Here is a 15077-nt window from a genome sequence, read left to right on the forward strand (position 1 = left end):
AAAAGGAGTTTGACCAGGGGGACGTGACTCAAGGCAGGGTCATATTATTCCCACAGTTCTTCTACCGTATAGGTGCCCCACTTAGAATCCTCTCACTCATCTGGCCTCTCAGCCACTTGTGTCCAGACACACAACCAAGCTGGCTGTTACGTAAGGAACTGACCCTGTAGTGTCCAAAAAAAAAAAAAAACTTTAACAAATATCTACTTCAAAAAGTAGCACTGATCAAGATCTGTTAAAACAACTAAGAGAGACCAGCACATTAAAAAAACCAAACCTTTTATTTGACCACAGCAGGCAAGTGCAAAATAACCCTTTACAATTACTTTACAGTCTTTCCTTCCTCCAAATGACCAACGCCAAGACTAAACAGTTCCGGTGCTCATCTTTTAGCCGGCTGTTCTGGATGTTCTTCATCACATGGGACAGTCGTAGATGTGAATGGCGCGGTCGTCCCCAGCAGAGATGATCTTTGACCCGGTGCTGTTGTACTTCACGCTCCACACCTGAAGACAACAGGAGTCAAACATACACTTGAGAAGATTCTTAAATCACATGGTGAAACATAAAAGAGGGAGTAAATTCAGAGATTTAAAAGAGGATGTCACTGTTAAAAATGTTGATTGCTGACAGGATTCTCTGAACGTGCATTTTCACTGATGATTTACAATATTTTGTCCCTTTCTGCTAACCTCAAAACATTATAGCTGTAACTGGAAGCAGTTCAAGCCAACAGCGACATCAGCTCACAACTTAGAACGGACCAAAACTTATTCTAAATGATCACAGTCTCCACAGCTGTGAACTATACAGACAAGCCCCAACAATGTCCTAAACCAAAGAACAAAGCAAAGACAGACAGTTAATTGGCTGCAAAGTCATCCCTGTAGATTTTCTGGTAATTTCACGATGCGTCATAAATATGGCGAACCCAGCTGCCCCTGAGCTCCTCTCGGAGGAGCCGCTCTACTTCAATCAGAGGCTTTGCTGGAGGATGGATCAGCCTCGCTACGGGCGTCTGCAACCAGAGCCTAAATGACAGCTGGGATTATTGCTTTTGGCCAAGCTGAGACATCAGAGAAGGGTTGTGTTTGAGGCCGCTCCACGACATCAGCCATATTGATTTAACCAAGGCATCAGCAGATCTCCTATTGGATTTGGATTGGAAGAGTCAAAATAAAAATCTCAGGATTCTCGGTCACCTGGTCTTGATGGTCGAAGAAGGTGTTGATACAGGCTCTGGAGCTGGCATCCCACACCTTCACACTCTTGTCTGATGAACTGAGAGGAGCAGAGGAGAGACGACATTTAACCTTCTCTGAAATGCATCTGAAGAATCAAAGTGTAACGGCCGGCTGGCCTGCAGAGTTTATCTTGGCCCCGAGCTGAACACCAGTTCTGAAAAACAGTTTCAGCAGACAATCGTCTCACATAGAGGGAGTGAAAGTATGGGAAAGAACAGGGAGGCAAGCAATTGTTGCTGACTGATGTACACCAATAGACACAAGGAGCTATGGAACATGCTAGGGTACTTTAATGCATTTACAATTATGCTACATGAGCATTGGCAAACACGTCTTTATCTTCAAGTGATTCAATATGTCACAGAAAGAAAACTGAAGTCTTGATTCATCAGCAAAGACAGAAACACTGACAGCAGGATACCACAGTGATGAAGGAATGAATCCTGAACCCGGATTAGAACTCAGCCGTGTTGAACATCCAGTTCCTGCACCCCACTGTTCAGAAATAATCTGTGCTTCACACTATCAAAGATGAGTTACCATCATGCTTTTTTGTGTCTTAAAATTAAGAAGCAAGAGAGTTTATCACAGACGTAAAAAAACTTAAAAGAACGCCGTTGTGGTGATGTTGACGTCATGCAGCCGCGGTGTAATTTGTTTATCGTCTAATTAGCAGCTTTATGTTACAATTGCATTTATGCTTCATAAGAGTCATTCTCTGGAAAGATTATCTTATGGTAAAAAAAATCATAAATTGCCATGGGTTGGCTAGTAAAAATGCTGTACATCAGCACTGGAACCCTCTGTTCTTATGTTCTCAAGCTGCTTTCAAGCTGTAGTGTTAAATTTTACCTTGAGACAAAGTGAGTGTCATCTGGGGAGAATGCGACATTGAGAACCCAGGATCCATGTCCACTCAGCGTGCCAGCCAGGTTAGCGTGTTGCCTACAGAATAACAAATGCTAACGAGTCATTTCTGATGAACCGGAACTGACAGCAGGAGTCAGGACGAGCTGTCGGGCGAACTCACACGTCGTATATCTTGATGTAGCCGTCGTCGGAGGCTGTGACCAGGAGCTGGGAGTCGGGGGAGAAGGTGAGGGATCTGATGGGCATGGCGTGACCTGACGAGGGAGGAGACATTCGTGACAATCCTGGCGGCAGCTGTCATTTGTACCCCAGATTATTTTAAGCTGAGCAGACTAATTCTTAAACACTTTCTATTCAAATGAGGAACATCAGTAGGAGTAGAGATTTTAAAATATAAACCAGTAATGTGTATAAATCAGGCTTAATACATTTGGTTTCATGAATTTGTTGAAATCTGAAATATGGACGTTGCAGTGGGTGAAACACTGCCCACAAAACTAAAGAAATCTTCTACCTTCCAGTGTGTGGAGCAGCTTTCCAGTGGCGATGTCAAAGATGTTGATGATTCCATCAATAGCACCACTTGCCAAATACTTGCCATCAGGGCTCTGAAGAGAAAACCAATAGAAACAATGAACTACTTAGAATCATTACAACATTTTCAGGCTGTTCTCATGACATCAAGACTGTGACGGGACTGAATAGCTCAACCTTTGAATCAGGAGAGAAAAGCTCAAGAGTTAAAACAACAGCATGAATGAGTGACTGTAAAGATGAGACAGTTGGAGCTCAAGCTTCCTTACATAAGCGATACTCAGGATGAATTTCCCTCGAGTATCCAGGGAGTATTCCTTCTTGCCACTCTCCACACCAAAGATGTTGACCTTGCCAAGATGGCTTCCTGTGGCGATGTATTTGGAGTCCGGGGAGAAGGCTACTGTCCATGCATCAACTAGAGCGGAGAGCAGAGAGACAGAGGGAAGAATTGACTCCACAAGTGGTTAATTTCTTTCTAACTGCAGCTCCCCCTCAACAAGACAACAAATCTGCTTCCTGCTCACTGAAAATGTCATCAATCACAAATATGATTAGCCAGTGTAGACGAGGAAGGACAGGCCGCACTTCCCAAGAGTCCAACTACACTGAAACTAGCAAGTTTTCAGAGAAAAATGGTGTTCAGCTCACAGATCCAGACCGACCACAGAGTGAAACGGGATGTCACAAATGAGAGCTGACATGGCATTTAGTTGAAGTGCAGCATGGTTCACAAAAACTACACAAAGAAATACATTGTGTCTGGTTGCTGAAAGGTGAAAGTAGCAGACCAGACAAGCGACTGTCCCCCTGCAGCTTTGTTTGAAGACTGAACCGATGGACTGGTTCCTTCACAGACAACTTATTGCAATCTACGAACCAACCGAGGTCTCCCCCACACCAACAAATAAAACAAAAACAGAGAAGACATGAACGTGTTAAAGAGTGTACAGACATATCTGGCACTACAAATCTATGCTGACTATAAAGTGGGGTGGTCAGATTAAATTCCTTTAAAGCTGGCTGAGATACTTTTCATGGGGTAAATATTATATTAATCAGATTTTTTTTTTTTTTTTTGCTGTCAGAGTTCCGGCATTTTAAGTCTTACCTGGTCCAGCGTCCATAGACTTGATCTGTTTTCCAGACTCCAGGTCCCAGAGACGAATGTGAGCGTCGAGCGAGCTGGAGGCGGCAATGGCTCCGTTGTGACTGATGTCGACTGACACCACCCCCAGCTGGTGGCCCTCCAGAGTCCACTGCAGCTCCAGCTTCTCGTCTGACCTGTGCGAGCAGCACAGCAAGGCACGGCATGGGGATAATGTGGTCACGTCAGGTCCGATTAAGTTTATTTATCCTGCACATCCAACAAAGACTTCTAAAGAGCTCTCTTTCTCAAAATCTGCAACATACCAGCTGCAACCTGAGATGATTTCCTCTTGTGTTAATGTTCACAGTGTCATAAATAAACAAACACACACTTGACTTGTGAACCATGAGTAAGAACGCAAGAGCTTTTTCATGTACCTGCAAATTGAGGGTGACAGTCATTTGTGGAAAGTGTTCTGTGTGTTAGCAGTGTTCAAAAATAGGTTCAAATTCAAGACAAACCCCAAAGATATGGCAGCAGTGTAACAGCTGGTTACCTCCCAATGACAATTTAGTACTGTAACAAAATGAGCTTTGATATGCTTTTGAGTAGATCATGATTATACTGGATGTATGAGGACGGTGCTGCTGATACAAATCTTATGAGTATGGAGGAAAAATTCAGATGGATTGTCTCCATTCATTCAGAGTACCCAAGTAGCCACAAAAACCAACACTTTAAAGTATCAACAATACAAATGCTTCATATGGAAATGGCCCTACTTAGAGTGATATATTTACTACATTATTAACTCGTCTGAAACACTATTCCTCTGCTCAGGTAAACATACGTGTGTACGTTCACTAAAAGCCAACAACAGCAGATTAAATCAGCCAAAAGATACATCAGTCAGGCTCTTTCTTTCCATGAACTGGATTCGAAGCTTTCAGGATCCAAATACAGCTTGACTGGCGCTACAGGGGCGACTGCTTCAAACTGAAAATCAACCTTGTAAAGATCCTCGTCAGGACAGATGTTTAGGAAAATGTCCGTCCCGTTTCTCCATTAAAGCGCTGGCACTGCTGGGCCACACGCTGGACGAGGCAGTCAAGTGTGCTAATGCTGTCTGAGTGCAGACACGGTCAGAATCAATAACTCTGGAAGGCTCCGAGGAACAGCATATTTGGGTACAGTTCAGTAAAGACAGGAAACTCCATTAACCAGTCAAGAGTACACAGTCGGCTTAGAGGTCTGAAGATTTACAGATGTGAAAAAAATTGGCAATTTGAATATTTATGGCTGTTGGACTTTTTTTGGATTTTTTCTTTTGTACGACAGCAAATTAGAGAGAAATCAAATCCAGATGTTAATTAAAACTCTGTTACACAACAACAGTGAGGCAAACAGCTACCAGCAGACTATCACGAGTATCATGAGAGGAACTGTTAACAAACACTCACCATTTCCAGACTTTGACCATATCATCTAGCGAGCCAGTGACAATAGTTTCTGACCCATCTGCCTCACTTTTACCCCACGCCGCCGTCCAGATGGCATCGTCGTGTGCTGCAAGGAAACAAACTGCAGGTTAGAACTTAGAAGGAATTTACATGCATTGATTTTTTTTTTTTAATTCATAAGCTGACTACACATTTACCAAGCACTATCAGAGGTGATTCAAGCATCAGTGCTGATCAACACACGTTTGGAAGACAGACATTTAGATCAAGATCTAGTGGGCCTCAGCCACAAATCTGGTAATTGTTTTCAAACTAGCACCCTTTCTGTTTTGATCTTTAAACAACAAGCAATAATCCTATGGAAAATGTGGACTACTAGCCTTACCAGAGAAGGCACAGCAGACCTATATTATCGATGGCCTTTACAATGAATATGTGACTTTATTTTGCTGGCGTGACATTTTCAGTGAAACGAAAAACTGATAAATGATGATTACTAATAAGTAAACTGATAAGTTACTCACCATGCTCCTGCTTGAAAAGAATGCTGTACTGAAATGAAAACACGCCAACAATTAATTTTTGTATTCTCCCGTATCGAACGGGGGGCATACTGGTGGAGAAGGAAGACATTATTTCAATGGGATTCTTACTTGAGTGCTCATTTTTTTGGTCCCGGTAGATGGAAAGCCAGCTTTCTTACTTCAACCTAAAAACACAACCAAAGATGTTGATGTCAACAGAAAGCGGACAACGCTGGGCGATACAACGACACACTCTTTATCTCGGCGTTGACCAAGACGTTAAGAACATACACATCCACATACACGAGAAGTCAGTTTGATAAGAAATGTAAGTTAACATTCACGATGAAACGAAATAGTTACGTGATGATGCTATTGATAGTTCGCCGTTAGCTCAACACAATCACCGCCGTTGGCTATTTCAATATTTCCCGGATTATTACGGTGTTAGCCGGTCGAGCTGGGTTCATATAATGTGGTTAATATTTCCTTGCAGAGTCATATGCGTCCACATACCTTTAGTATTCCTCATAAATATTGAAAAAAAATTGCGAGGAGCTCAGCAATTTAGATGTAAGACGCCATGACAGATTCAACGTAACTTCCGTCTGAAGGTCTTCTTCGTGTGCTTAAATGCGTTTGGCGGGGAACACGAAGACACGCTCACTATCGCCCCCAGCAGCGCCGCAGAGGAAAGCGTTTGCAAAGCGACTGAAAAAAAAAAGACAAAAGATTTAAAACTGGAAGTTCAAAATTATTCGGAAACACGTTTTGGTTGTTTAAACTGCTGCCGAGATTTATGTAAAATAAAATAATCAACTCGGGATGAGACAGATTTAACCGGACGACAGGACAATTTATTATAATTGTCACTTGACATTAAAAATATCCCAGGACATCAAAACAATTCAACATTATACGACAAAAAAGGTACCATATTTAGACCTCATTATGTTTATTAATCTGGGACAGTCAAAGATACTATAGCGACCTCACAGATAATCAGTGTCAACAATCTTGTCATAGAGTGAAAGTAAATTAAACAAGTGATGTAAAAAAAGAACATGATTTGAACACAGAACATGACGTAAGTGGAGCCTGATTATGGGATTTGGTCTTGGCCCACTGTGTTGAAAGAAATAAAAATGGCTAAAGCTGAAACCCTTAAGCTGAGGGGTTGAGTCATTTTAAAGCCTGCCTTATTTTTGGCCAAAAAGCCGTCTTTTGAATTAAAGTGTGACATCTTGCAATTTTTAAACATGACTTTTAACAGCAATGTTGGAGTGTCACTATTCACCGCACACACAAGACTGCTACGGTGATGTGCTGTGTCATGATTGGCATCCTAAATTGTTCCCTTCCATTTCACCCAGATACACTAGGGCTTCATCTGGGACACGACAATCATCAGTGTTGTGTGGGCCAGACGTGGGCCGGATATGGACCGGACTTGGTGGACCTGTGACCATGGAGTCAATTCCATTTTCAAGAACAACTGATCCTTATTTTCAAGTTCAAACATCCTCGAGCAAGATACTGAAGCGCTGCTGCTGATGTGTCGCTGAGCACCTTGAATGACAGCCCCCACCGTCATTATAAATGCAGGACCGAGGAAGTATTTTGAAGTTCTTTGAAAAACACAAAGGCAGAAAAGACTTATGTAATTTGAGTCAATTCAAAAATAATTCCCTGCTAATTCTGAACAACTTTCAGATAATTCATCATCAGCACAATTAAACAACTTTTTTGTAATCTGTTTTGGTTTGGATTAACTGTTCCTTCCCATGAGGACTGAGAGTTAGGAAAGCATTTAGGAAGTCCACCACTTAAGTGAATAAGACAATCAAAGAAAATACATATTAGCTGCAGAGATGTGAGCATTCAAGTTTACTCTTTGGATATTAAACTTTTTGAATTGAAGAAAATGTGTTGCGTTTGAGGAATAAGTGTGATTTTAAACAGACTTTTTGAAAAAGAATGTTTTTTGATAGCGAAAGATGATCTGTGTTTCTGTAATACATAAAAAATGACCAATGAGAACTGAGTTTCTGACAACCTTCATGCCTATAAATACACTCAAAAAGACACAGTCGTCTTGCTTGACTGTATTAATGGGACAAAGCTTTCAGGGGAGGGACCTGCTCTAACTCCCATTAAAGACAGAGTCTATAAAGGAGCTAACGACAGAAAGACTGCAGCCAGCTCACAGTGTGTGTGTGTGTGTGTGTGTGTGTGTGTGTATGTGTCGCTAAGTGTGTGTGTGTGAGCGTCCATCTGTGTGAAGAAGAAACATTTGGGTGTAACAGAGTCAAAGAGGCAGAGCCCTGAGCAGAGGAGACAGGAGCACAGGGAAGGAGGAGGAGGGAGAGACAGAGTCAAACAGAGACAGGAGAGACGAAAGAGAGCTACATCAGAGCGTGGAACAGGTTCTCTCTGCAGCCCGCAGCCTCAGCAGTCATGCCTAACTTTGCCGGCATCTGGAAGATGAAGAGGAGTGAGAATTTTGATGAACTTCTCAAAGCCCTGGGTAAGCCCTCTCTGCTGTGTCTTTTCTCCCTCTCCTCCTTCCCCTCCATCACCGGCGCAACATCCCTGCATGAGGCTGACCATCCATCATGTCCACATTGAAAAAGGCTTTTCTTGTTCCTTGAGAACCGAATGTCTGACTTCCAACAACATGGTATTGTTTGGAGAAGCTCCCTGGGAAATTAGTCTGAGATCTATGGGGAGATGCTGCTGAAGGGAAATCCCTTGGCTTTACAGGAGATATGAAACACTGGATGCTGAATTCCAGCCCGAACAGAAGTGGTATTGTTACCCAGAACATGACGAGAGGAGGGGGGCACAACATTATTCATGTTAAGCATTTAAGTAGGGCATGCATTAGCAATGCCATGGGAGCCTGGCGCTATTCTCTTGTGTTGTATCTTTTTTCACTCTTTTTCACACTTGGTCTTAACTGATGATTGTGATGGTTTGGGTTCGGATCAGTTTAACTGGGTCATTCAATTGTGTTGCAGCGTTTCGTCACGGCGGGACGGCTGAAACAGTCGGGACAAAGCAAAAGGCTGGCTGTCTTTAGAAAAATGTAGAAATGTTTGTGGTGCAGTCCCACTGTGAGTTCAGGGAGTTGCTTTGAGAACTCCAGGACACCACGCCGGATTAGAAATATAACTTTTTCATACGTTTTCGATCAAACAGCAGAGCCTGACAGCATAAATGCGGAATTTCTTGGGTGTCTGAGTGGATCGACGGCTCTGCAGGCCTTTGCTTCACAGTTGCCATGTCTGCTCAAAGACAATCATAATGCACCTTACAATTCATATTTTAAATGATTCTGCAAATCTTGGGGTATTTATTTATTTTCTTTCTTTCAAACTAACAAGAAAAAAATCCTTAATTCATCAGGTAGAGGGTAGTCAAAGCTTGGTATTCATCTGTGCTTACTACACTTTAATTCTTTTCTTCTTTTTTTTCCCCTTAAAAAAGGCGTGTTCCTTAATATGAGCGTGCTGATTTGGTGGTGATACTCACTACGGAGCGCTAAATGTGGATTGATCCACGACTGGAAGTAGTCCCATCAGGATATTTCCTCTTAGCTTAGTCCTTTTACCCCTTTTTTGCAGATATTAATGAGCACCTTTAATGTTGGAAAAAAACAAACCCTCTATATTTCAAATAAAAAGAACATCATGTGAGACTGAATGGTTCTGGGTTGAAAGGAGGCTGGTGACGTTGTTTTCATCAGCGTTGCTTTGCTGTTGGCCGAATGACTCAAAAAGTTGTTCATTGTTTTGTTTTCTCACCGATTTGGTCGGATGGTAGAATCCTGTTGAGGAACAATCGATTAGGTTTTGGAACTGATCGGAACCTGAGAATGTCATGGTTGGATTTTTATGATAAATCAGATGAGATGTGATGCTTTGGTAAAGGTTTACACTCTTCTTTTTTTTTCAAATGAAAGCTTCTGATCCGTCGGGCTGTGGAACATGTTATCGTCCATGATATATTGTGTTTCCATGTCGCTAACATCCTGTCAGTCCAGGTACTTTCACCTTAGCGTGATGTGCTTTTCTCAGAAGAAATGATTTTTTACATTTTCATTTGATTTATTGACTACGGAATCTCCGAGCTCATTTTTACAAGAATTTTGATTTGTGAATCAAATTTTGATATAAATTTTCTCAGGCCAACTTAACTGGTTTTGGTCAGACTGTATGCTGATGTGTACAGAATAGTTTCACAATTATGTCAAACATTGTGATGCAGGTTTACATCGAAGCCACTTAAAACAGCTGCTGAATCCATAAACTGCCACTCAGATTTACTTTGAAAGACTTTAATTCAGGTGGGATTTGTGTAACGGAGCAGTTTTGATTCCTCACATATTCATCATCTTCTCTATGGCCTCTTCCATGTCTTATTTTGGAGAAACCCGTCACTCTCTGAATTTAGCACCTCATTTGTCCACCACATCTGCTCAGGCACACCACTTGCTCGCTCTTACGTAAGGCCTCGGTCCACTGAGAGCCGCGATGGGCGGCTAATGTGGATTCCTGGGCTGCAGCGCCGCCACTTTCCATCAGCATCCTCATAATTATCTGTTGAGTCTGAAGTTTCCCTGCAGTAAGATGGGATCGTTAGAAGAACAAGGGTACAGACTGAGCTGTACAAAATGATCAGACTCACAGTTTGCTAATTGACAGCAGGCATGCGCAAAGAGAAGCTGGAAATACTGTACAGTTCATGTACAGTTTTACTTCTGAACCAAAATATGGTTGACAGTTGCCCGAGTTAATTGGGACACCGGTCAAGAAATGCAGTAACAGCCCAGGTTAGTGAGGTTTGTGTTGGAAGACCAGAATCAGAGTTTCAGTGTTGGTGGCATTTCAGGGAATTGCGCTGAGCTCCAGATTATGCTTTAGGACCACAACTCTTTCATAATTACATTAAATAAAGATAAATCTGATCAGAAAGGAGGACAGATTGTTGGCTCACAGATGCTCATCCATAATTAATGCGATAAAAATACATGGCGTGATCCTTCAGACCATGGGTGGGGTCGAGTGTGAGCTGTCAGATTAATATATTTTTATGTGTGGGTGTTGACCGAGCAAGGCCACAGTGGACTCGGAACAGGAGGATCGCTCCAAACCGATCATTTTTCATGAAAACTTTTTTAGGCTTTCCTCATTTCAGACCATTCAGAAGATGAGAGAAGGCAGTGAATTGAATGAGCCAGAACCTTTGGCAGGACAGAAAACCAGATGGCCTTGCAGAGTCACAAAGGGCATGCCAGTGTGTCGCCACACCCAGGATCAACACTCATACAGACTTCACAAGCCAAAATTCCCAAAATTTCAGTTTTGTTAAACAGCTTCCCTCGGTGTCTGCGAAGAAATTTCATTCTTGTTCCAACTTGTAGGGAATTCCAACTTCAGTTTACACCGAAATACGGAGACGTGCAACAAAGACAGTACGAACCATTGCATAGATTTAAGGTTCTGTGTCTGACGGAAACCAGGACCGGGGCCCGCAGAAGACGACAATCAGGCTGAAGTCAAGCTTGATAAATTTTGGTGCAGAATTTAGTCCCATCAGGACAAAAAGTCTGAATCTAACATGTAAGGCCTGACTGATGTGATACACCCTTACCATGGCAAGGACATTACACAATATATTGTATCAGCATTTATGTTTTCTGATGCGCTGGTATTAAAAAACTTTTTTTTTTTTAGCCTTCCAAGAACCTTTACAAAGTCATAGCAAAACACAACTGGTACAAAATGAACATAGAAAGGGATTGTTTTCTATTCAGCACAAAAACTCACTATATCAGTCGTACATATTGGCGATCTTTCGGGTATTAAAACTTTACAAGGTTGCAGCCAATTTTGCAGATTCTTTTTTTTGTTGTTTTTCACAACAAAAGATTATTTTAGGAGGTCATAAGCACTCTGTGACAAGTTTGGACCTCTGTGACGGATCAGTAGAAAACATCCCAAAGGCTACATGGTTGAGATATCGTCACACACATTACTGAGCTAACTAAGCTAACAGAAATGTGTTCATGTTCAACTACAAACCAGGTGTGAAAGACTGAGTCTGAGAGGCGCTGCCCCAAAACCCCCCAGAGAAGACAGATTGTCTACCATGAATCAGTAGAAAAACCCAATGTTCTTTGACTGACTGACCTGTGCTGTCTCTCCCCGGTCCGGGTCATGTCCTCTCAGGAGTGAACGCCATGCTGAGGAAGGTGGCAGTGGCGGCGGCCTCCAATCCCCACGTGGAGATCCGCCAGGATGGGGAGAAGTTCTACATCAAAACATCCACTAGCGTGCGCACCACGGAGATAAACTTCCACATCGGGGAAGAGTTCGACGAGGAGACGGTGGATGGACGAAAATGCAAGGTAGAGTGGAACAGATAGTATTTGTACTCATCTTTACTTATAGAGAGTGTTTTAATGTTGAAGAGGATGTTCTGGAGACCTGGTGTAATGTTCCACGCAGGTTCTCTAAAGGCGACAAATACCTTGAGCCTTAAGAACATGAGGAATTTCCCCCTTAAACATCCTCTGTGGGGTATGAAAGCCCTGTAATTCAAATTGAAAGACACCAATATGAGAACGTTCCATTTTTATTTTTTCAACCATCAAATTGCAGCATTACAAAGAGGAACTATGGGGTATGAAGAGAACATTCTCATTTGGTTCTTATTCCCAACGGAACATTTTAATGGGATAAAGTTCCTCAGCTGCAAATTCTGTGCTCCAACAATGTTCCGTCAACATCCCTGATGGTGTAAGGAACACAAGACTCTCACACTTGTTTCAACATTTGGTGGAATAACAGACTCCTCAGTCTGTTCTGGAATGTTGGACGTTCCCTCTAGATACAGAACCTACAGAGATATTTCAGGAGCCTTTTACATTTACAGGATGAGGGTGGCTCAAAAGTGCCCTTGACCAGGATACAGAACCTCCACCATCAGTGAGTGAGTGTGAATGGATGAATGTAGCAACAGTGGAAAGTTCCTTGAGTCCATTTAGGGGATCAACCAATAACGTTCTCTTTAGCTCCCTGCATCCCTCGCTCATTGGCACAATTCACAGTTTAAGAGATCCAGAAGGAACATCAAATACATGTTCCCCTAAAGAGGTCCAGAAATGTTGCTAGAACATCATCAATGTTCCCTGTAATACCTCCCTAATCTTTTACGATCTGGAACTTTTTTTTTTAGGAACATTATAAACCTACATCCTTTACACCAGCAGAGATGTTCTGGTGTCTCTTTGAGGAGTCCCTCCAGGCACCAATTGGGTTTTCAGTTCTTTTATTGACATTTAAAGTCTCGTTTTTCTCCTCTTTTAATGAAGAGTCCATACATGAGCATAGTTCATTTCAAAGATTTAACTCCTGAACACAGGATGTCTCCCACTGAATTATGAAGTCTGTTCTTAACGTTTGCGGAACAAACAACATCGAAGCAACGACTTCTTTGGCGGTTCGGATCGGAGGGTTTGTTGGAGTTGACCAGGGTCTTCCGAAGGGATACAGAGGACAAATAAACAAAAGCACGTATGTGGAAAATCATGTAGCTGAGCGTCTTGAAATATAAATAATGATAATAACAATATTTAGACATGTTGTCTGTCCTGTAATACCGAGTGATGAGATGATTACATCTGCTATGTTGCATTAGCAAAGGAAACAACGTAATCTAAACAGCTCCAGATTTCCAATTTAGGGTAAAATCCAGGAGATTGTCACTGCAGATACATGCATGTGTTTGTATGAACTCAAGGATTTAACCAGGCTATTGTTCCTGAAGGTTCAATGAAAAATTAATTCCCCTTGCAGGCTCCTCGATTGGTATCATCATCACGTCTGCGCAGCCGGATTAAAGGTGGCTTGATGCAGAATGGATGAGAGTTTCTCTCTGAATCTCTGCAGGCCCTGGGGTGGGTTTGGGGGGGGGGGGGGGGTGTGTGTGTGTGGGGGGGGGGGGTTCTCACACTGAGTCAGAGCTCTGGTGTTGGTTTGAAAAGGAGGCTTAATTCTTTAATTTTATATAAACGTATGAATCTCACCACACACTTAGATGATTGCTGAGACATTTTCTTCTTCTGCATACAATTCAGATCAAGAGGAGACATCCTGATTGTTGAACATGGTGATTGTGACAGAAACTCTACCTGTGTTTCTCATTCCTGTCAAAGCATTAAACGATCCACTTCACTGATTTATTCCTTTGACTATCCGACACATGACCACACCTGCGCTCTGGCTACCTCACATTAAAGTGTTTGCTAAGTAGTTGCTGTTTTAAAGCAGCGCTCTGCCTTTCGTTACCACAAACAGTTGTCTTGAGCAAATGAAGACATTCATCCCCACAGCATCACTTCTTTGTGTCTCCAGAATGCAGACAGTGCCAGCCATGTATATTTAGCTTGACGCTAATGTTGCTCCATCGGCACCATCCAGAAACAACAACCGACAAACTGTCCGAAAATGTCAGTTTACAAACTCTCACATGCATCACTCACCCGGTTCCATCCTCCCAACTCCACACTGGAGGCGTGTGTTTGAGTGTGTAAACTTGTTTTTTCAGTCTCCAGTAGATTCATGCTGGCCTCAATTTGTGGGTGTCATTTTCTGCATTCTGGGTTCTGAGGGGAGAAAATTAGTGACAGGATACTGAATACAGGATGTCACATACAAACAAGGTTAGTAGGAGCATTTACTATTCAAATAATGTATGTAGCAGATTAAACTCAAAATAAATTGACATACGAGTAAAGGCATGAAAATCACTATCAGTAAGGAAAAAAATGGTATCAGAAAATATATATATATATATATATATATATATATATATATATATATATATATATAATTCCAATATATTATTAGTCACAGGCTTTAGAAAAGAAGAAGAAATCAATTTGAACCTGGCTTTACTTTTCAAATTAGACGTTTCAGTTTGTATAAAACCGCTCACCTTAAAAGAGAAGACAACTTTCCTGCATATTCACGACGCTGTTCATTAGATCAAATACCATCTTTTCTCTGACACAGTGAATCGAGTCAGAGCTCGAGAGTTGGAGAATTTGGAGAGAAGACAAAAACACACTGAGTCCATTTAGACAGCAGGGATCTTGTGTTGACGGCCATGAGAGAGAGAGAGAGAGAGAGAGAGAGAGAGAGAGAGAGAGAGAGAGAGAGAGGGAGAGAGAGAGAGGGAGAGTCTGTTTGGAGGTGAACGACATGAATCCAGCGTCGTCCTCTCACACAAAAAGTGAAAACTATCACTTAAATACTGCGTTACACATCTATTGTTCTCGTGAGTTAAG

At 42.0% G+C, this 15077-nt stretch overlaps 2 protein-coding genes and 1 long non-coding RNA gene across 3 annotated transcripts in view; 1 reads left to right on the plus strand and 2 right to left on the minus strand.

Annotated features, from left to right (window-relative positions):
• Window positions 1-262: 262 nt before the first annotated feature.
• Window positions 263-6348, minus strand: skic8 (SKI8 subunit of superkiller complex). The gene is made up of 11 exons (XM_086207894.1): window positions 6239-6348; window positions 5852-5907; window positions 5723-5750; window positions 5199-5304; window positions 3760-3932; window positions 2918-3066; window positions 2629-2722; window positions 2275-2368; window positions 2097-2189; window positions 1203-1281; window positions 263-506 (listed from the first exon to the last, which is right to left on the minus strand). Exons 2-11 carry the CDS (start codon window positions 5861-5863, stop codon window positions 417-419), a joined length of 918 nt encoding a protein of 305 aa, XP_086064020.1. The 5' UTR covers window positions 5864-5907; window positions 6239-6348; the 3' UTR covers window positions 263-416.
• Window positions 6349-7891: 1543 nt separating this feature from the next.
• The window catches only part of crabp1a (cellular retinoic acid binding protein 1a), a 17137-nt gene continuing 9951 nt past the window's right edge, over window positions 7892-15077 (plus strand). The window contains exons 1-2 of the mRNA XM_086207895.1: window positions 7892-8249; window positions 11956-12134. Of these exons, the coding sequence (XP_086064021.1) occupies window positions 8180-8249; window positions 11956-12134 (249 nt within the window). The 5' untranslated portion in view covers window positions 7892-8179. The remainder of the gene's footprint in view (window positions 8250-11955; window positions 12135-15077) is intronic.
• LOC147259290 (uncharacterized) overlaps window positions 10210-15077 on the minus strand; it is a 7747-nt gene continuing 2879 nt past the window's right edge. The window contains exons 3-5 of the long non-coding RNA XR_015116848.1: window positions 14271-14393; window positions 11917-12317; window positions 10210-10343 (exon numbers count right to left, since the gene is read on the minus strand). This is a non-coding gene — a long non-coding RNA (uncharacterized LOC147259290). The remainder of the gene's footprint in view (window positions 10344-11916; window positions 12318-14270; window positions 14394-15077) is intronic.

The sequence above is a fragment of the Aulostomus chinensis genome, chromosome 7 (assembly GCF_037954235.1).
Source record: "Aulostomus chinensis isolate RoL2024-O1b breed Wild chromosome 7, RoL_Achi_v1.0, whole genome shotgun sequence".
NCBI classification, from domain to species: Eukaryota; Metazoa; Chordata; class Actinopteri; order Syngnathiformes; family Aulostomidae; genus Aulostomus; species Aulostomus chinensis.